At 53.0% G+C, this 21,139-nt stretch overlaps 1 protein-coding gene across 1 annotated transcript; it reads right to left on the bottom strand.

Annotated features, from left to right (window-relative positions):
- Window positions 1–390: 390 nt before the first annotated feature.
- Mlc1 (modulator of VRAC current 1) lies at window positions 391–20,541 on the bottom strand. The gene is made up of 13 exons (XM_010634282.2): window positions 20,311–20,541; window positions 20,062–20,121; window positions 19,405–19,603; window positions 18,971–19,060; window positions 17,585–17,638; window positions 17,235–17,336; window positions 12,343–12,444; window positions 11,980–12,051; window positions 10,663–10,779; window positions 8,528–8,584; window positions 7,737–7,859; window positions 2,792–2,953; window positions 391–1,891 (listed from the first exon to the last, which is right to left on the bottom strand). The coding sequence occupies exons 3-13, from the start codon at window positions 19,597–19,599 to the stop codon at window positions 1,817–1,819; spliced, it is 1,149 nt and encodes a 382-aa protein (XP_010632584.1). The 5' UTR covers window positions 19,600–19,603; window positions 20,062–20,121; window positions 20,311–20,541; the 3' UTR covers window positions 391–1,816.
- Window positions 20,542–21,139: the final 598 nt, after the last annotated feature.

Raw genomic sequence — 21,139 nt, 5'->3', positions numbered from 1 at the left:
GAGCCAAGTGTTACTTGATCCCCAGGAGTCCCCCACCTTCCATCCACTTCCTTTCGTGTGTGCATCTGTCACCCAGATGACGAAAGACTTGCCCGTCCCAGCAGGGCCCCCCACTGCTAAAACCTACAGCTCCTCCTCGTTTGGTGGTGCCGCCCACACCGGGTGCCGTTGATGGCCCCTGCTGAGCTGGTGGTGTCTTCCGACTCTCTCTGGTCTTCACCCTCCCAGGCCTCTGGGCTGCCTGGGCCCAGGTCATCACACGTGAAGGACGCACTGGGAGCGAACATCTCCTCCCTCTCACCCACTTGTGTAACAGTCCAACTTCTTCAGAACCTGGGCAACAGGTCCCTTGAGACCCAGCATTAAACAAACTGCAGCCACGTTTTCATGTTAGTGTTTATTGTTCAAAAGGATCAAACTACCCCAAATGAAAGTGTAAATAGAAGGCGCGATTTTTAAAGCCCCTCTTTAACGTCAGTGTTTTCATGCACTCTAACATGAGAAGCCACAAACCAGCACTACTGCCCCAACTGCCTCATTCTGGCTCTGAATGTCAAACCCTCTGGTCCCCAGGAGATGGCTGTGCCCCACCTGTCACGCGTCCTGGCATCTCAGGTCACCTGAGTGCAGAGGTGGGAAGGTTGGGACACTCTCTCATCCTCTGGGCAGGCCACCCACCTTCTTCATGTCGCAGGTCTACTGGTCCTCTGGTCCTAAGGGGCTCAGGCCACACGGTTCACCTTCAGGCCTTCGCAACACTCCACAGGGAGCCGACTAGTGTAGCCCACTCTGGTGAGGGCACACCTTAGTGTCTTTCAGTTTGTGCAAAGCACCTGGCTCACTGCAGACTTACCGGCGCCCATATCACTGGAGGAACCAGGTGACCTTCAGGGATGGGAGGATGGTATCCAACCAACTCCGAAGCTAATGACACCCCAAACTGTGCCTGCAGCCTCACCGGTGAGGGTGACAGACAGGCTCTGTGGAGGTGTGCGAGTGCTGGACACTCAGGAACACTAGCCTCACATGAGATGCTGGCCCAGGCTGGACACAGGTAAGTTAGGAGGATGGGCCAGGACGTGGAGGTGCTGGGACACCAGGTGTCCCCCAGCTCAGGTGGAGTTTGCCCTTCAGGAGCCGGGCAGACATAGAGGGAGGGGCTCGATCTCCACTGTTGTGGTCACCAAGCAGTCAGTCACAAAGGCCAAGACTCAGTCCCACCCCCAGTGACCATGCAAAGCTCCACTTGGATGTGAGGACACCTGGGACGCTGCTGGGGCCAGGGGAAGGTGGCCTTCTGCTGGGACTGGTGTCAGTTCCTAGGAAGAGTGGGCAGGAGTTGCGGTGCTAGAGGCAGTGGCAGCCTGTGTGGAGGGTGCCGTGGCTCCACCCTCCTCTCCTCACTGGGAAACCGTGTGTGGCAGGCAAGCTGGTGAGGGTATCTCAGAAGGAAAGGCCCGAACAAGTGGTGCCCACGCCGGCAGTACAGAGAGGGCAGACAAAGCCAGGCCGAGGTCCACCATTCACCTGGATTCCTCCTCTGACTGCAGCACCAGAGCCTCCCTGACCCCAGGAGCCCCACACAGTGAGGCCACCGGAAGTCCCTGAACTCTGTCTGATGCATCACAGAAATGTTGCCATTTATCTACTTCAAAGTTAAACTATGGTAAGAAACAAGGTCCCCTCACAACGTGGGCTGCCCTTGTGGAATGAAGGAGATGTGTTAGAAAGTAGGAGCTGCAAGACAGAGTCTCTGAGGTTGAACTTGCTGAGAGCCCAGAGGGCACGGAGCGTCACTCAGTTTCCCATCCTGCAGTCACTGGGCCATCTGCACCACGACGGCTCTCCAGGCTTTCTCCTTGTCAAACTCCTTCAGGGGACTCCTGGCCACCTGTGATGGAGAGAGGGACAGTGTCACCGGGGCCACACCCGTGGAAGTATCACCTTGCCAGGGCCATGCCGGGATGGCATCCAGCATACTCCTGGGTTAATTTGTCTTCAGAGGAAAGAAGGGAGGAAGGGAGCCCTGGAGACTCTGGGAAAGTGGAAAGACCTCTGCTCACTCTCCTAGAAATGCTGCAGCCCTTCACTCCAAGGTCGGAGCAGTTCTGTACCTGGCAGCTGAAGGAGAGGACCCCGGAGACCTAAGTGATGAGGTAACGTCCTCAGCAACCCATTCACCTGACTCTGCACCTTGCTGGCTGTGACACTATCAAGGGGGCGCTCACTTAGGACCTGGAGACAGAGCCAGGAACCCAAAGCCAGGGCCACCTGGGTCCTTCCCCAGGGCACAGAGACCCTGAGATCAGTGGGCATGTTTGCCCAGGAACAACGCACCAGAATGGGTGGCCCACAGGGAGGAGCTGCTGAGCCCTCAACTCTTTCGTGGGGACATCGGGACACAGAGCTGAGGTGAGGAACCAAGAGGCAGGGAGGGTCTAGAAGGGAGAGTTTTGTCCAGGTGGCTGTGTCCTGGCTGCAGGACCAGAGCACACAGTGCCCAGCACGAAAAGCCCCGCATGCCAGGCTGGGCCGGCACGGCACCCCCTGCAAGCCCAGTGAGGAAGCACTAGGCCTCTGGGGACCCCACGTGGCCTGTGTGTGCCTGCAAGCTAAGACTGAGCAAACCAAAGCCAAAATACTTCTCAAGAATGGGCTCGTATGTTTCTCGTTGTTTTAAAAATAACCTATTTCATTTCTTACTTCTTCAAAATTTTTCTGGGGTATTTTATAAATGCAGAGTGGCACAGAGGTCACCTCATGCCCTTGGAGACCTGAGATGACCACTCACCTCCCCCGAGGGGTGCTCCGGTGGGCCAGCCGGGGCGTCCCACGATGTGCCCTGCATCCTGGAACTGACTTTGAAGCTCACACACAGCACGGCGGTGCCTGTGTTGAGGCCGCCCTGCAGGAGCAGCACAAGCAGCAGCAGCAGCAGCAGCACATCATAGGCCTGTGGGCACAGTGAGGTGTGAGTAGCTGGGCAGCTGGCAGACCTGGTGGCTCCCGCAGACACTCCTGCCACCCTAGGCCTTCCCCGGAACAGCCGCATCCACCACACCAACTCGGTGATCTAAATGCATCCTCCCATTTTCAGGAACCTGGACGGCAACCACCCCCGCTCTGCCGGTCCTGCTGCCACTCCTGTTGGCCTGTTTTAGCACAGGCATAACAGTGCTGCGCCCTGTGGACACATGGCTACCTCTCCACCCCGACATCCACGAGGAGAGCCGAGGATGGAGCACCGTGGCTCATGCTCTGTCATGGGTCAGCAGGAAACACAATGACTTACAGGCCAGGCACCATCAGGGAAACAGTGATCAGGTCATCGTACAAACACAAGGAACCCTCACTCATGAGAATCCTGAGCAGAGTGGAGAGCAGCTGCCAGGCCGAGGCTCTGCACCTCCCTTGCATGTAGGGGGCAGTCATTCCCACATCAGCACAGTCCCCAGTTTGCTGGTCAGGAAATGGGGGCACCCTTTGACAGCCAATGTGCTCTCCACCCCTCCTGCTGAGCTGAGTCTCTCTCCTGTGCAGCAGTCAGCTCAACACACCTGGCAGTGGCTGCCAAACAGCAGGTGCCCCCCAACCCCTCCAGCCCCTGAGGGAAACTAGCTGAGATGTAGCGTATCATAGATGCATCTCCCCTCAGATCTTGCAGTTGCTCTCCCAGCTAATTATGCTGGAAATAGATGGCTTGGATTCAAAATGGAACTCTGCCACCAGAATGATCACCAGAAGTTATTCCCAGTAGGAGACATTAAATACAACCCAGCTTCCATCCTGGGGACAGCCCGGGCCTGCTGAGTTTATGTATGCACAGGAGTAATGAAAGGGAGGAAGAGCTCCGGTCCTCTTGGGTAACCAGCAAACAGCAGGATAAACTGCACAGAATAATGATTACCATGTGCTACCTGTGTTGGACGAAAGGGAGGAAAATGTTGGTACATTTGCCTATGACAGAGGCAGGTGGACAGGGCTAGCTCTCCAGCTTCTGAATGTACCTGTCACACAGCTTTGGCTTTGGAACCATCCAAATTGTGTTAGATGTTTTAAAATGTCATTAAAAAGGGGAAAAGAACCAAACCTTAAAATTGAATCCAACCAGATGCCATTGAACTTAACTGTGTTTCAGATCAACAGCACAGCCTCTTCACATAACACAGTGACTGCCCCTTCTAGGGTGAATGTTAGAACAAAAGGAAATCTTCAGGTTGCTCAGTAGGTGGCTGGCTGTAGGCAGTGACATTGGTCTTTTGTAATTGAGAACAATTTTATGTGCATTGTAAAACAAAAGAAAGTAGTAAGTGACAGGGGTGTAACTCAGCAATAGAGCACTTGGCCTGCATTCACACAGCCCTGGGTTCTCCAGCATCACAAAATAAAAAGCAGAGCAGTAAGGATAGTGAATGTTACAGGAAACTGTTTGGAGCAAGAACAAAGAAATACAAATTTAAAAGAAGTCACCCCTTTAAAAAAAAAGCCCTACATGTTAAATTGGAGTGAGAAATATAATACAAAGGCACAGTTGTTAAAATATGTGTTCTTGGGCCAGGGATTTAGCTCAGTGGTGCCGCTGCCTGCCTCTCAAGCACGAGGTCTGAGTTCTATCCCCGGTACACACAAAAAAAATGTGTTCTTGCCAGCTCTGTCCATGGAAAGGCTCAGTAGCAGTGCTCCTGAGGAAGGGTTGAGCACGCGAGCCCAGCCTTAAGACCTGTGTTCTGTCCTCCACTCAAGGGATGGGCACCTGGGACACAGACTGTGTGCTAGGCCAGGTTCCATGTCTGTCAGGAAAGGCCAGTGTCCCCAGGAGCACAGAGCTCCACTGGCCACATCTGGTCAAGGTGAGGGTGGTCACAACACTAAAAACGTTGAAAACCCGGTGAGTCTTCAGCGTTACTCCACAGAAAAGGAAAGCATCTGCCACACTTCACTTTTGCAGCAGTGGAAAGGAAGGAGAGACCCAGCCTCACCTTCCCTCCCCTCCCAGGTGAGAAAGGGGTCTGGGGAGGACCAGCCCTGGAAAGATGATCACAACAGGCTCATGCTCTGTGGAGGGAGTGCAGGAAAGGGGTCCAGAGCTAGGGCCACTGCCCAGACAGAGTCCTGAGGAAAGGAGGGCCCGAACGGAGGAGCCCAAAGTGACCTGACACTCAGGCCAAGGGCCCCATACAGGGCTGAACATTAAACAGTATCACGTGACAATGCTGACCATCTTAGGTGTGATAATGGCTTTGCGATGTACAGGGGAGGGGACTGTTCTTACTTTTAGAACAGAAGGGTGTGAGACAGTTAGTGACCACCATGGTGGGACAGAAGGCCGGGATGACAAAATAAGGCCTTGGGCACAGTGATCAGTTACCCTGTATGGCAGGACACGTTCGAACGGACCCATCACAAGGCCCCCGCGAGACCACAGAAGTGAAAGATGTGCGTGAAGTATGAAATCGTTGCCAAGAAAAAAATAAACAAGCCCTCCAGCCTCACTTGTTCCCGGTCAGCTTACACATCCCTCCCTGTGGAGCCGCACAGCTGGGCAGTGCCATGCTGGTCCCCTGGCTTTGCTGTGGTGACACCTGTGACCTGCAGGCTGTGACCACAGCGCCTGGCTACTTCTGGGGCCCTAAAGACTGTGCTTGCTGCTGCAACACGGACTCTTCCCTCGGGCCTGCAGGTGTCTGGGCTCACTGGAACGGGGCAAAAGCTTGGTCTCTGTCTTCACACCACGCCTGTCATCTCTGCTGTCACAACCCTCGGGTCTGCGTCTACTCAGCTCCGTGCGTACAGACAGGCGCACTGACCATTTGGAAATGCTCTGCCCAAGAAGGCAGGGCAAGGTTAGCTGTCTGTTGCCCTTTGGACCCGGAATGTGTTTTCATCTTCTGTCTCTCTCCTCTTTCCTGCCCCAGCCTTGTGCTACTTCAGAAGCCTCTAACACCCAAGCCCCCGATGTCCCTCTGCCCTATCACGGGGCCTGGACCCACAAGGTCAGGACGCTTGTGCAGGATGATGGCACCAGACACAGAAGGACTCGGCAGCCTCTGGGTGAGATGACTGAGGTCAGCCGGAAGACAGATCTTTTGGAGCCATGGCCCTGGCCCACGAGAACCACCAGCCTTTAGCCCACCCAGAGAATCCATACTCCCTGCTGCCTTCTTTGCTCCCCGAGCAGCAGCTCAGTCCCTCCATGAACCAGTTGCCCGCTCCCTTCAACCAAAGCCACAAGGCAGCTGAAGCCCCCACCCCAATGCAGCTCTGCCTGGGAGGGGTGCAAGCTCCTGGCCCTGTCTTGTTTTTGCCATCACTGCATCAAAGGAGTCCTTCATCTAGGTTCGGGGGAGCAGTCAAGTTACCGAGGTCTGACATTCACTTTCAGTAGTACACATTGGGTGAACCACTGAGGCCAGGCATGGAGGTGCACATCTGTAGTCCCAGCCCCCAGGAGGATGAGACAGGGAGATCACAAGGAGAGATCACCAGAAGTCCCCTTTGGAGATACTTCACATGGTAAGTCACAACACTTTCCAGTCTCCTCAAATGAATCTAATGTAATACTGGTTGAAATCCAATTCAGTGTTTCATAAAACCACAGCTGCTCCAAAATGTGTGTGGATGCTCTGAGCACAGAGAAAACTCGGTCTGGGCAACTGAGCAACTTAGCAAGACTCTGTGTTAAAATAAAAATTTAAAATTTAAAAAGGGCTGGGGATGTAGTTCAGTAGAAAGGCCTTGGGTCCAATGTCCACGCTATGGTTTAGATAAAAAAGAAATGCCCCCAAAGCCTCGTGTGTTTGGACAGTGGATCATGGGAGCACAAACCTAATGTGCTGCCAGGAGGTGGGGCCTGGTTGGAGGCAGGCTGCTGGGGACGTGGCCTAGGAGAGTGCCTCTCCCTCCCCGGCTCCTTCCTCCACGCTCTCTGCTTCCAGGCCACCATGGGGTGAGCAGCTTTTTCCACTATGGTCTTCCACCATACCATTTGTGCTTTGGAGCTGGCCAACTGGGAACTAAACTGTGAGCCAAAGTAAACCTCTTGTCCTTTACACTGTGAGTGTCCGTCCCAGAGATGAGGAAGTGACTGTGACATTTCAGTACTGAGAAAGAAAATGCAAACCACTTCACCATGCTGTCCTCTCAATGTATGAAATTCCTCATAAACTTTGGGGGAAAAGACCAATTACACTGGAAGAAAGTCAAGCTGCATATGTCTGAGCCTTAGGGGTGATATCTTGAGATTTCACTGAAAGGTCCACACTCAGGTTTCCCCAAATGGATCTATCAGCACCATGCGATTCTGATTGAAACCCCAATGCAGTGTTTCCCAAAACCACAAGGGCTCTGAAATGTGCGTGGGGAAGGTGAAGGAGGTGGTGGCCTCTTACACGGCCATGCTAACACTGAGCAGACTCAGAGCTAGAAATGCAGGAGTAGCCTGGGCAAAAACCAGCCAGGACACTGCTGCCAGCAGCAGGGACAGAACAGATGAGTCAAGGGCGAGGACAGCGTGCCATCATCCACAGGGAAAGCAAATCAGATCCCACCTCATGCCACAGGTAAACCTAGGCCACCCACACCCAACTCTGCAAAGTCACCGTGGCCAGGTCAGTGCCCATCGGTCCCAGCCACTGCCAGTTCATAACCCACCTGCCCAAAGACTCTCCTTAGCCTCAAGCCAGCAGCAAGTGATGATATTTTTAGAGAATTTCAGAGTCTCGTGAGTGAGTACATACTTTGATGGCTGTCGGGTAGTCTTTGAAAATCTCCACCACTCGCATCACACTGAACGACAGGTAGCCAGAGGCCGTAAATAGCAATGGGGATGTGAGGCTGCTGATGGTGATCAGCACCTCCACCTGGTTAAAAAGAAGATCCATGGAGGGAAGGTGAATTATGGTCGCTGGGGTGGGTGCGCAGCTCCTGCTAAGCTGTCTGCCCACCAACTCAGAGCATGCCATGTGTATCACTTGTATCTTTAGGATTCACACACAGTTCTCCAGCCTGTTGTAAAAATAGCCTCTGGACACCACTCATCTTTTCTGCTCTTCTGAATCTGTTCTTGTAACCTCCTCCAAGTCCTAGGGTGATGCCTTCATCATCTCAGCAGCAGAGGCCACAAAGCCCTGACATTGGGTGTGACACTCACCTAGCAGACCATTGGCCCTCACAAGTCAGCCATGGTCCTCACAACAGGACTGGCCCCAGAGCAACAGGAAGCAGCAAGAGTACTAGGCTCATCCTCCCTCCCTCTTTAGTGTTGAGAATTTCTTCTTACACACACACACACACACACACACACACACACACACACACACACACACGCTCCCTCTGCTGTTTTCATAGACAAGGCACCAAAGCAGGGGCCCTGGGGACTGTGACCTGCCCTTTGTGGAGTAGCAGGTGCCAGCCTCAGCCCACCCATCTCGCTGGCCACTCAGCCTGGCACTGCCTGCAGCCCCTGCAGCTGCCATTGCAGCTGGAGCTTTGCCCTTGGCACCATGGAAGGAACAAGACCCTAACCTACCAGACACCTGCTGGGACACTCTGCTGTCACATGACTGGCGATCGCACTTGGAAAACACTAGAAGAGAATGAAAAAGAAGGACTTTGGAGCATGTCAGAGTCCACGTTTGTGGTTTCCACCGTGACACGAAACCCCTTCCATCCCCAGGGCAGGACAGGTGGCCTGCCTGGCCCCTGAGAGCATTGGGAAGGGCTTTTGCGCGGGCTCTGTGGACTCTACGTCCCTCAAGTGATTATCTAAAACTTCAGGGCTGTGGAAAAACTGCGAGCACAGGCCAGCGACCCTAAAGCCCCAGAGCCCCTCACAGACATCAGCACATCTGTTCCCTCTGGGCTCCACCTGACGCTCAGTCCCCCAACTGTGGCCACACGTGGGCTCATACCCACACACTTAATGCTGCCACACCTGGCAGACATGGGTTCAGCTGTGTGGTCCAGCATGCCTGTATTCAAATCCCCAGTTGTCCCGAAGTATTTTTTCTAGAACAGTCTCCCCTGACCCAGGACCTAATGTATGACCATGCTCTGCAGTGTGGTCATCTAATCCCCAGTAATGTGCCCCTCTGGCACCCTCATGGCCTGGTCATTTCTGAAGGGTGTGGCCCCTGGGCACAGAGGCTTCATTGGAGAGGCAGCACCTCTTGGCAATAGGTCTCAGGTACCCTCTCCCAGAGTCCTGACCTGGACCACAGCCTAGGGTGACACCTCTCCTCTCTGCAACCCAGAACCCCTTCTTCAAGTAGCTGGCTCAGCAGCACAGAGGCAGGCACAGTGAGGACAGTGGGAGGTGGCTGACTGCTGGACGTGCCTCCAGCAACCCCCAAGGCTTCACCCCTGGGGTGCAAGTGCCCAGAAGAGCCTGGTGGGCCCCGCACTGCCTTATCCCCAGCTCTCAAGTTCCCATCCTCCCTCACAGGGGAGGGACACGCCCACATCAGGGCCCCATAATTGATTTCTACCAAAGTGCACTGGAGATCGCTATCCTGCCCTCTCCCGCACCACAGGAGCCCCGCCTGGAGCCCCACCCCACCTCCACTCCCAGCTGCGCCCACTCTGGAGGAGGAAGGAGGCTGAGTAGGGGCTAGGGCTGGTCAGGGGACAGGATCAGGACTTGGTGGGGCCTAGCGTACTCTCTGGTAAGCAGGGTTTCAGGGAGGTCATGACAGCATGGTTGACCCTGGGGTTGGGGAGGGACAAAGACACTGTCTTCCATCATGAATGTGACCTCTGTCCTCAGTAAGCCCCAGGTGTGATCCTACAGCCCTCACCTTCAGACCACAGAGGCCAGGCATGAGCTCAGGCTGCATCATATGTGTTTACAGACTGCACAGCTTCCCAGGCGAAAGGTTCCACCCTGCTCAGCTCTGCACCCGTCCCAGGGCCCGAAGGGTCCCAGGCCACCAAGTCAGCACAGCCCCTAGGGCCCATGTCTCTGAGCCTCACTTACTTGGGGGAGCCAGGCTACCCAGATGATGCCACCTGGTGAGCACTGGACCCTAAACTAAAAATTCACACAGCCGGCAGCAGCATGGGACAAACCAGTAGGACAGTAGGCGCAATGCGGCCACTTGGCACCACATCTATAGTGACAAGGCACAGACCGCAGTCTTGAGTGTGAGGCGTGGCAGGAAGAGGAGTCGCTCTGGACAGGCTGTTCTGAAGGACTTCGGGAGCCCAGACCTGGCTGTGGCTGCGGCTGAGTGGAGCACACCGGATGCGCTTCTCACACACTGAGCAACATGATGTTGCAGGTGAGCTCAGAAGGGCATGGTGACTGACATGACAGCAGGACCATGAGACAGGATAAGGGACTGTGTAACAAGACAGCGGACTGAGTGAGGCACATCCTGGGGTTGGCACTGTGCTAAGGGTTTGCCATAGGAGCACTTAGTAATAGTAATACATTCCAGTAGTCCATTGTATTGTAAAATTGTACAGAATAATAAAAGTATTTGGTTTTCTTCAGAAAAATAATAAAACAGTAATGGCAGTTAGTACAAAATTGTACAATGACTTATCTTACTGGACAGGATGGGAGCCAGAGGGTCCCTCTCAGGGTGTTTTCCAGACTCAGTGCCCCAAAACAAGCCTGCTAACCAGCCACACCCAGCAGGTGTGAGGAGGAGAAGTACTCACAGCCACCAAGATCCAAAAGAAGGTCACTGAGAGGTGTGGGCCCGAGACTGCATCATCCACGTTCAGGGCAATGACCCCACCAAGGACAGCAGAGACGCCAGCAATCACCTCAACTACCTGCAAGAGACAATGGGACAGTGTTAGCTTGCTGGGGCCGTGTACTGAAGGGTGTGTGTGTATCAGCTCTGAGAGGCAGGCAATGCTCAGATGCCCAGAACACAGCTTTCAAACACGGATCTCCCAGGGCCAGCCACAGCTCTGCAAATGCCACTCAGGTGGGATTGGGCCAGGCTGAGGGGAAAAGCCACGAGACACCCTTGGACAGTGGCTGGAGCCACCCTGGCCTGCAACTGGGCTCCCTTCAGAGCCCAGTACCAGCCTCACCATGGGGCTGTGCAGGTTTCAGCTGGGGACGGAGGCCACGAGGCCTCCTTGCATTTGAAGCCACAAGACCACAGAGGTGAAGGAAAACAGAGCCCCCACATGACAGCAATCCTGACACAGATGGAAACCTCCGGAAGCTGGGAGCTCACAGAAAAGGCAGGCAATGGGGCCACTGCAGACATGGAAATGTCGGGGAAAACTGCTGGCCTGGGATGCTGGGAAAAACTTTTGAGAATGACAGAAGACAGCAAAAAATTAAAAGCCTACCCCAAACCACAAAGCAGCTAAAGGCAATGCATAGAGTAGAAGAATAAAGTGCAACAGAGGGAAGAGCAGGCGTGGTAGCTGTGACGAGTGGGACAACAGGAGAAAGGTGCGTGTGAATGGGAGCCCCAGACAGCCAGGGAAGACGCCACACTGACTATGGGCCAGGCGCACGAAAGCACGAAAGAAAACTCTAACGGCCACAAGGCGTAACTCTCCATCCAAACCTCAGGGAGAATTACAGAGAAAGTCAATACTGTCACACTCAGATTAGGAGGTTTTAACCCACCTTTCACTAAAGACACAAGTAAACCCAAACCAAGAGGCAAACAACAACAAAAACAGAAAGGGCTTTCAAGACAGAGACAATGACAGGAGGAAGCAGCCAGGACACTCCCTGCATGTCCTCTGGACAGGCCAGCTGGCCATGTCTGTATTGACACATAGATGTCTTATCAAACTCTGGGAACCCTGAAAACTCAAGCGCACTAGCACCTTTTAAAGCAAGGTGTCTTGTCAACAGCACCTAGTGGGCTGAAATTTCTTTTGCAAGCAAGTCTGGAGCCTCACATCCATGGTCATCTTAATACATGGAAGGACTTAGTCCAGCCACACACACGCCCACACCCTCCTGATAAGATAAATAAGAAAAGGGAATTTTTTTCTCACAGAGTAGGACTTTAGGGCCCGAGCAGGAAACGTCATTTCATCCAAAATATGGGCGCTGTCGGAGACGGAGCCCTAGAGAGATACAAAGTCATGTTGAGCCCGCAAGCACGGAGGACTGGGCCTTCCGCTTGGTGGCAGTGCCTGGCTGCCACGAGGGAGGGGTTGGACTGGCCAGCACTGAAGTAGATTGAGTCACTGAGACCACGCTGCGGTTCACAGACAGTTAGCAGATTCGGTCTCTCCCTGAGATGTATGGCCAGGCATGGAGAGGCAGGACAGGTCCCCACCCTCAGCCACCAGCTCCACCCAAGGCAGCCCCCCTTGTGGACTGCGACGTACATGGGGACCCCTCGAGCCACCCACCTTCTTCTTCCTGCAGGGCTCCTCACTCGAGCGCGCTGAGATGATGACGGTGGCGGCCATGAGAAGCTCCAACAAGAGCAGCAGGATGAGGTTGAAATTTATCTGCTCAGGGAGTAGGGAGCATGGGCTCAGTATCTCCCCTGGGAGCCCCACCCCTCCAAGCTACCAGGCTCCTCGCTTTGCACCCCGTCACTCAGAGGTGAGAAGAGGCTCTTTGTGGGCACACTTGGCCCCTGGCTGCATCTGCCTGCCCCCCCCAATTCCTTGTTCACATAAAAGCCTGAGTGCAGGTTTATAACAGCTCTGCACACACAGCGCTTTGAGGGTGACGGAGCTGTTCAGGCTCCAGATGTGTGGGCAGGCTCATGAAGCTGCACACTTGTTCACACTCACACAGCCACACGAAGCTGTAGCTTGGCCAGGGAGTGCTTGCCTACATACGCAAGGTCCTGGGCTTGATCCTCAGCACCACAGATAAATAAATAATATATAACTCAATCTAACTGATAACTTAAAAATAAAATTATTAAAGCAAGAATGTAGAAACATATTCAACTAACAATAGAGCCTCCAAATACAAAAAGTAGCTGGGTGCCATGGCACATGCCTGTAATCCCAAATACTCAGGAAGCTGAGACAGGAGGACTGCAGATTCAAGGCCAGCCTGGGAAACTCAGGAAGGCCCTGTCTCAAAATAAAATAAAAAAGCTTTGGGATATAGCTCAGTGTTACAGCACTTGCCTGGTATATCCAAAGTCTTGGGTTCATTCCCCCATCACACATAAACATACACACACACACACACACACACACCATAAAGTAATAAATAACTAACAGAACTACAAGAAGAAATCGATAAACCATCAGCTATAGGTAAAGAATTTAATGTTTTTCTCAGAAACTGATAGATCAAAAAAAGACAAAAGCATAAGTGTTCTTAAAATCAGAAAAATACTACATTAGCCATGTCTCTTATTTTCTGCATTTCTGAGTCTTTGACACTGGGGCTGTGCTGATCCTGGGCAGCCACCCCTCCAGGGCTGGCTAGTTCCCAGAGCCAGCAACGACACAGTATGTGAACCACCAGCTCACAGTCTGTACCCCTTCAGCTCCCACACCCTAGGCCAGTGTTCACCTGTCCAGCCACTCTGGGGCTGGGACCAGGCAGGTGACCAGGGACACCCATGCCCACACCTGCTGAGGTTCTCCAAACCGGCCAAGGCTGAGACCCCGGCTGGCCTGCCCCCCATTCTCTGCCACCTGCCCAGGTTGCTTCTCCTCCCTCTGCTTGTCCTTCCCTCTGTGCCCTCTGTAGCATAGGGCGCCCTCTCTATAGGATCCATGGGCAGTCATCTGTCAGTCCTGTGGAGGCATCTTCTGGTCTGCTGTGTCCACCAGATTGGACAGTAATGAGCCCACATTTTAAGACAAATACAAAGAAGTTTAGCTACAGAACTCTCCATGTAAAATAAAACAAGAGACTCTCACTCTTGACCATATATTAGGGCTACAAATCAGCCCTGAGGGGCCGAGGAGGTAGCTCAGTGGTGCTGCATCTGCCTGGCAAGTATAAGGTCATGAGTTCAATTCTCAGCACCAGGTGGGGAGGGAGCCTGAATTCCAAAGAATTGTTGCACTCTACAGCGCATATTCTGCTCACAATGTAGTAATGTTAGAAATTAGTAATACATGAACAGTATTTAAAAACACCTCCACTACCTTATGCATCCAGGGTCTGACAAGGCATAGAATACTCAAAGGAGTAACAGGAGGAGATTTAGGCAGGGTGATTTGGGAAAGAGTGGGCCAGGATGCGGGCGTTCCTGCCAGGGTCAGGGACAGTAGGTGCCACTTCCCTGGGGCCTGAGGAGACTCAGGGAGCCACAGTGGAGACTGGGTGCTGTGGAGGAGCTGCGGCCAGAGGATGACCAGCCCCTGCCCAGCCCACCCCACAGAGGGCAGAGCTGGCTAAACAGTCCAGTCTGCGTCCCAGCTGACACGAACAAACAGAGGCTATGTGCCTGGATGGGATGAGGGAACATGATAAGGAGGTCAATTCTCACAAAATTATTTTACAGACTTAAAATAATCATGACAAAACTCCAGCTGCAGTTGTTCAGGAACTCAGCGAACTTGCCCTAAAACATATTTTGAGTAAAAGAGATCAAGTCTGAAATGAAACGCAAAGCGGGGAAGGCATTTTCCTGGGACACGGGGGCATCTCACAAAGCTATCACAAGAGCAAGTGCAGTGCCATGCGGGGACAGGCTCCAAACCCAGGGGTCATCCCGCACAGGAGTGTAACGTACCACCTAGGAGCAAGCCTTGCTGCTAACGGCTGAAACAGGAGATGACCTGGCTTTCAACATGAGCTGGAAGGAAGCCCAGAACAGCCACAGGCAGGTGAGAGGTGCTCAGAACCACCGTGCCAAGAAGACATGGAGAAAACAAGTCACTGGCTCTCAAGGGGAACAGTGGGAGTCGGTGACACCGAGGTGGAAGAAGCTGGGGCCAAGCGCCGCAGGCTGGGGTACAGGCGCAGAGCACAGCCACACTCTGGGTGAATGGACACAGGTACAACTATGACCAGAGACTGAACTCCTGGTATCGAAGGCTGTAAAGAAATAAGTCCCTGTTGGCTGGAATGTGGTAACCGGTCTGTGTGCCACGTACCAGTGGGACGCAGGGGCCTGCTACAGTTGGGAGCCTGGAGAGGAACAGGCTCCACACACCCAGGATGAGATGGAGGGGGAGGCAAGAATAGGCAGGTGTCAGAGCACATACCTAAGGGGACCTGGTGATGGCTGACAGGGTAGCAGCGTGGCACACAGAGTGGTATGCCTGGTCTCTGGCCCACCCTGCACAGAGACAGCCATGTCTTCAAATGACCTATTCTACCACCTACACCTGTGTTCTTCAACCAGCCTGTTTCTGAGTTTGAGTGGTTCAAACACCACGTTCTGGAGGGGCCTCACCTGTCTGTGCTGGCCGCTGCTTAATGACCCTGAGAGCTCAGTGTGGTCAGGACCACCCAGAGCTCGGCTGTGAATGGATGCTGATGCTGGGCCTGGGTATGGCAGCGATTCCGCAGGTGTGAGCTCTGGGAAAGCCAGGGCTGGGCTAGCAGAGCATGGGCCACACTGAGCAGAGGCCAGGCAAATATGGGCTTACACATCTCTCAGTTTGGTCCTGCGTTCCGTCTCCCATTTGTGCACTCAGGCTCTGGGTGTTGGATGTGGGCTCATGCTTGGGTTTTTACTGACAGGTGCTGCTGCTCTGGTCTTTTGGTGCACACTTCCTGATAGAGATGTATGAGCAACATCTCCAGCTGTGTATCTGTGGGCAGTACAGTGTCTGTGCCACATGCTTCAGAATGTACCTGCAAATCCCTAATGTTCTCCAACTCTGATGGGTGTCAGAGTTGCCACAGACATGAGCTGAGCCCACAGGGCCAGCAGTGGGCAGCCCAATGCCCTCCTCTGCCATGGCCCAGAGAGCACTGCCCCAGGTTTAGCTTGCTTCTTCCTCCATCGCTCTCTCTCTCACTGCATGTTCCTATGTCTGTGGGGAAGACGATTTCCCCTAGTTATGCCTTTACTACTCGTGGATCCCCATGGCAGATGGGAAGCAGAGGCCCTTGCTATGTTCCAGGGCAGCAACTGTGGTCCACACATGTGGGGCAGCTCCAGGAAGACCCCATAGGGACAGCTCCCCTGCCCTACACCAAGCCTACCCTATTTTGGAGATGGCGTTCAAATAATCTTGGTTGTGGGGCAGGGTGTCCCCAATCTGTTCTTCAAGGGGCTCCAGCTGCAGGGCTATTCACTCGGACCCTCTCGCTGTGATGTCTGCCTGCCTGTCTTGCCATCCTCTGTCCAGGATGTCTCTAAGACAGCAGCATCACATCTTCTACCAGAAGTCTGGCAGGTCTCTTGCTAGCTGTCTTCCGAGGAACTGAACTCATATGTGCTTAATTCTATAAACAGTATCTATATTTAGGACATTTTCAAGTTTTTGTTTGTACAATGAAGCTTTATGCTGATTTTCGCACCAGCAACTTTGCCCCGAGCTCTCTTAGTCATTGCTGCGTCAGGTAAGCAGGCACCACCTCTCTTTCCTAGGCAGCCCGAGTACTCCTTCTGAAACCTTCCTTTCTCTTGCTTTGCAAGACTGGCGAGGTTCATCTTGGTTTTTAAAAATATTTCTCTGTTCAGGCATACTTTGAAGACTATGTCTTCCCAGTTTTTGTAGTAGCACATAGTGTGCCTGTGTCTTACAATTACTAGCACCACAGATTTGATGAAACATGGATTTTTTTTTTTTCTTTTTTGCTGTCCTGGCGTTTGAGCCAGGGCCTTGTATAGGACTGGCAAGTGCTCTACGACTGAGCCACATCCTCAGCCCTGTTACTGTTAATTTTTAAGAGCTGTTACAGAAGAGATATTAAAGTATTATTTATCAGCAAATCTGCCCACTGGAATTAATGAAAAGAGTTCATGCAATAGACAATTCTTTTCTTTAGGAGCATAAGCAAAATCCTCAATTCTGGCCAAACTCAACAATTTTAATAAAGATGTCGGGCGTGGTGGCTCACATCTGTAATCCCAGCATGTGGGAGGCTGAGACAGGAGGATCGCTGTGAGTTCAAGACCAGCCTGGGCTACACAGTGAGTTCCAGGTCAGTCTCAACTACATAGTGAGACCCTGTCTCAAAAAACAAAAACAAACAAACAATTTTAATAAAGATTTGCCACCCGTTTCTACATTAGCCAGCACCATCCCAGCCACCCCCAGATGTGAGCAGTCCCCAAGCACACTGTGTCACTGCAGGAGGACATAGTCCCAGTAGAACAGGAAAGCCGTGTGCAACCCACACCAGCTCAGTGACTCACATTTATTGCTGATGGGTTCAGAATGAGTTTGCATCCAAACCAGATCAAGCAGGTAGTGGTGATGGCAAATGTGGAAACAAACAATATCTGAAAGCTGGGAATCTGAAAGGCATGAAGGGAAGAGTTTCCTTCTTTGCATAGTTAAAGGAGGAAAGACAATGTCTGCTGAATTCCAAGTCACTGAAAATCCTAAGACTGACTCCAGGACCTGGGGGGGCGCTGCCCTGCTGGAGGAGGGGAGGAAGCCCTGCCTTTGGGGGTAACACTGGAAACCCTGGCCAGGACCCACCTCCCTGACTCACTCTGGGCTTCTTCCAGGTCTGCAGAGGCCTTAGGAAGACCACACTCACCGCATTGATGTTGCTCCTGGAAACAGCAAAGGTCACGATTGCCGAGGGGAGACACTGAAGAGGAAGCAGAGCCCAGTGAGTTGCTGTTCCCAGTGCGATGCCAGTTCAGGGGACAACCCAAAGCACTGCACTGTGCAGCCGGGCACAGCTCAGGGACAGAGCAATGTTTATCTAATAATAATGTATTAAAACATTCAAGCTTCCAGAATCAGCTGAGTCATATCGGCAACCAAGTGTTGCCAGCCTCCTGATGCAAGGATTCTGTGTGACATCGACAGTCCCCGGGTACCTCAAAATAATTTATTCTCAATATTAAGTATTCTAGGGCCAGGGATTTAGCTCAGTGGTTTTGTTTCCTGCCTTGCAAGCACAAGGGCCCGAGTTTGATCACCAGTACGAAAAAAAAAAGTATTCTAGCTGGATATGCTTGAAAGTCCAAATGTAAACTAACCGACATTTATCATGATGGGGAAGGTGCTGGGGATTGAACCCAGGGCCTCACATTAAGCCACATCCCCAGACATTTTTCACTTTGGGACAGGGCTCTCTGAATTGTGAGTGCCACCACGTCCAGCTCAGAATGTGCCATGATTGCATAGAACCAGAGATGTCCCAGCTGAAGAGTGGTATGGAAAGAAAGAAAGAAGGAGGAGGAGGAGGTGTCCCCTTGAGCCCAGGGCTCCACGAGCATGGACCCCTGCCTAGGCTACACACTCTGCCTCCACTGAGCCGGATCAAGGGCCAGTGGAGGGGGTGTTGGGAGTGGGAGGGAGGTGAGGGACGTGGGCCATACTGATGACACTCCTGTGGGCAAAGGAAGGCCAGGCCCTGAGGGGACAGAGGGCAGAGACCCCTGGAGACATCCGTACACAGCTCTGGACAGGTTGGCAGAAGACAGGCTAGGGCTGAGCTAGAGATGGAGGGAGCAGAGCTGGGGCCAGTAACAGATGGCTGCTGGGGTCAGAGCAAGGCCCCTGTTGAGGGTTTGCCTAGGCCCGAGGTCAGGGGTCATTGTGACCAACCAGGGCTGCCCTTTGGAAAGGACAGAGGCGAGGGATGGCTCTGGAAGGTGCAGGGAGGGGTTGCATCCTTGCCAGAGCTTTGTTCTGAGGGCTGAGGAAGGTCCCTGAGGGCAGATTTTGCTCAGTTGCAGCAGGTGGCAGCTGCACATTAGAAACCAAAGCGCCATTGCTGTATGGGCTTCTGCAGAGCAAAGTGCAGGCCTGCCTCACTGGCGAGGTACAGCTAAACACTGCTTGAAACTAAAGTCACACCAGAGATTTCTGAATGAGAAACACATGACGGAAACCCAAAATCCCAGAGCACGGGAAGTCAAGCGCATGACAAGGAACCTGGGTTCGGGACGTGGATGGGGGCAGTGCTTACAGAGGCAGCAGCACAGCGCAGGTAGTCCATCTCAGAGGGAAACACGTTTCCCAGGTACAGTGAGAAGCCCGAGGTCACCAGGAGGCAGCTCTGCAGATGGCAACGGAAAGGCCCGGGGCCACTTGAGGGGGCACAACCGACCCCAGGCACCCTTCCAGACTGGTCCTCGGGGGTCCCTCGTTCCCACGGGAGTTCCCAGGATTGTAGTGGCCACCCTGGCCCAGTGCTGACCCTGCAGGCTCAGTGTAGCCCCTTGACTGCCCTTCCTAGGGTGGCAGAGCCACCATGCAGGCCCACAGGAAAGATGCTGACTGAGAGAAATGACACCGAAGACACAGGCAGAATAAATGTGGCTGCATCCAGGAGGCTCTGCACCTGCTCCTGCCCATCCCACCCAGGAGGGATGACGCCCAGGGCAGGTGCCAAGCACTCACCCCCATCAGCACGGAGAAGACCCATGTCTTGTAGCTGAGGCACGGGGGCAGCCTCTTTGACAACTGGAGGTCCTTGGGCTTCGTGTCGCTGCCAAAGCCACCTGGATCCTGCCGCCCCACGTCCTGCCGACCTCGCTCCAGTGTGGGCATCCGGTCGTAGCCCAGCTCCTCCCTAAACTGTCCATCTCGAGTCATGGCACTGGGGACAGGCATGCAGGAGTGGGAACACCACGGCTGTGCCGAGACTCAAGTCACAGCTGCCACTCACTCAAGTGTCACCAAGTTGTCATCGACTTTCACCACTGAAAACTCCCTATTGCAATGAGTTGTTTGCAAGAAACACTGGTTTGTTTGTTTTTTTAAACAAAAAAGCACTGGTTGCACTGAAGTGACAGGAATCTAAAGAGGAAAAATAAGCACTTGATGCTAAAAAGTAAATAAAATCTCTATTGGGAAGACAGAGCTGAATGTCTGAACTCAGGGCTGAATCTGGATTTACTTAGCTATTTCACCCTGGTCTCAGGTACAAGACATTTCAGCCTCCATTTGCAACTTCCTGCACGAATCCCAGGCCACTTGGGGACTCACTACCTACACCCAACTGACCAAGCAACCCAAAAGTCATCCCAACTTGGGGCTTCATGCCCGCGTGCTTACCTCCGCTGCCGGCCGGCTGTTGGGAACGCTGGTCTCTGGGTGAGGGGCTTCCAGCAAGAACTATTCACAAATGGAATAAAAGCTCAGCAAAACTGCACTTAGGCCAAGGAGGACACCACTTCCTGAATTTCAATGAGGACCCAGAGAGTAGATCCCAGAGATGTTTGCACTGGTTGTGTAACCACTGGCCTGGGGCTGTCCTGCCCCGACAGGAAGGAAGGGCCCTCCCTGGTCCCCTTCATCACAGACCTGCCAGGTGGGTGTCTCGGGGGAAGACAAGTGGCCGAGAGCAAGTCCCCTGCGGACAGAATCCTGGCCAGCCCTGTGCCCACACAGGCAGCTGAGCCTGAGTTCTGGTCTACACCTTTTCCAGCGGCATTTCTCCATCCCCTGTGATCCCACAATGGAAATCTCCTTCCCAAGGTCACATGAACTTTTGCGTTCTCAGCTTGGCTCAGCCAGCCCTGAACTGCTTGGGATTCCACCCGTCGGTTCCCGTGGCAGCCCCAAGAGCTGGCAAGCACCATCTGGCTGTGCCCTTTATTCCTGCTCACCAGGCAGAGAAAAAGGACATGAATGTTTTTCACGCAGAGACACTGGCACCCTGGCAGCTCCAGTGACAGTTTCTTTGTGCACATTGAAAAAAGCCTCAGACCAAAATGCTTTGAAAAACCAGCTTCTTAAACCACAAATCCACAGCAAACCTGAGCACAGTCATCAGGTTCCAAATCCCAGGGGTTCAGTTGCCTTTAGCTTTTCAACACAACAAAGAGGACTGGAAATAATTTGCACAAGCTATTACCTGTGAAGTCAAGAATTATTTTGACGAGATGGGGAAATCTCCCAAACTTCGGTAGTGAATTTCAAAGCAGTCAATGGAATCAGTGGGAATTGGGCCAAAGGGACCAAGTCCTTCTGTGTTTCTTTTTGTGTGAAGGAAAAGGTCGAATAGATTTCAACCATTTTTTCTACCTTTTAAAAGTTGTTTTTTTACTCAGAAAGGCAAGCAAGCCACCTTGAATCTAGGGTGCAGAGCAAATCGCACAAGGCCCAAGCCTTGAGTGGCCACTGAAAAGTG

The sequence above is a fragment of the Fukomys damarensis genome, unplaced genomic scaffold (assembly GCF_012274545.1).
Source record: "Fukomys damarensis isolate Sample0158 unplaced genomic scaffold, DMR_v1.0_HiC HiC_scaffold_19, whole genome shotgun sequence".
In the NCBI taxonomy this organism is placed as follows: domain Eukaryota; kingdom Metazoa; phylum Chordata; class Mammalia; order Rodentia; family Bathyergidae; genus Fukomys; species Fukomys damarensis.
Note: the sequence above shows the minus strand (reverse complement) of the source record. Positions and strands in the feature narration are given on the sequence as shown.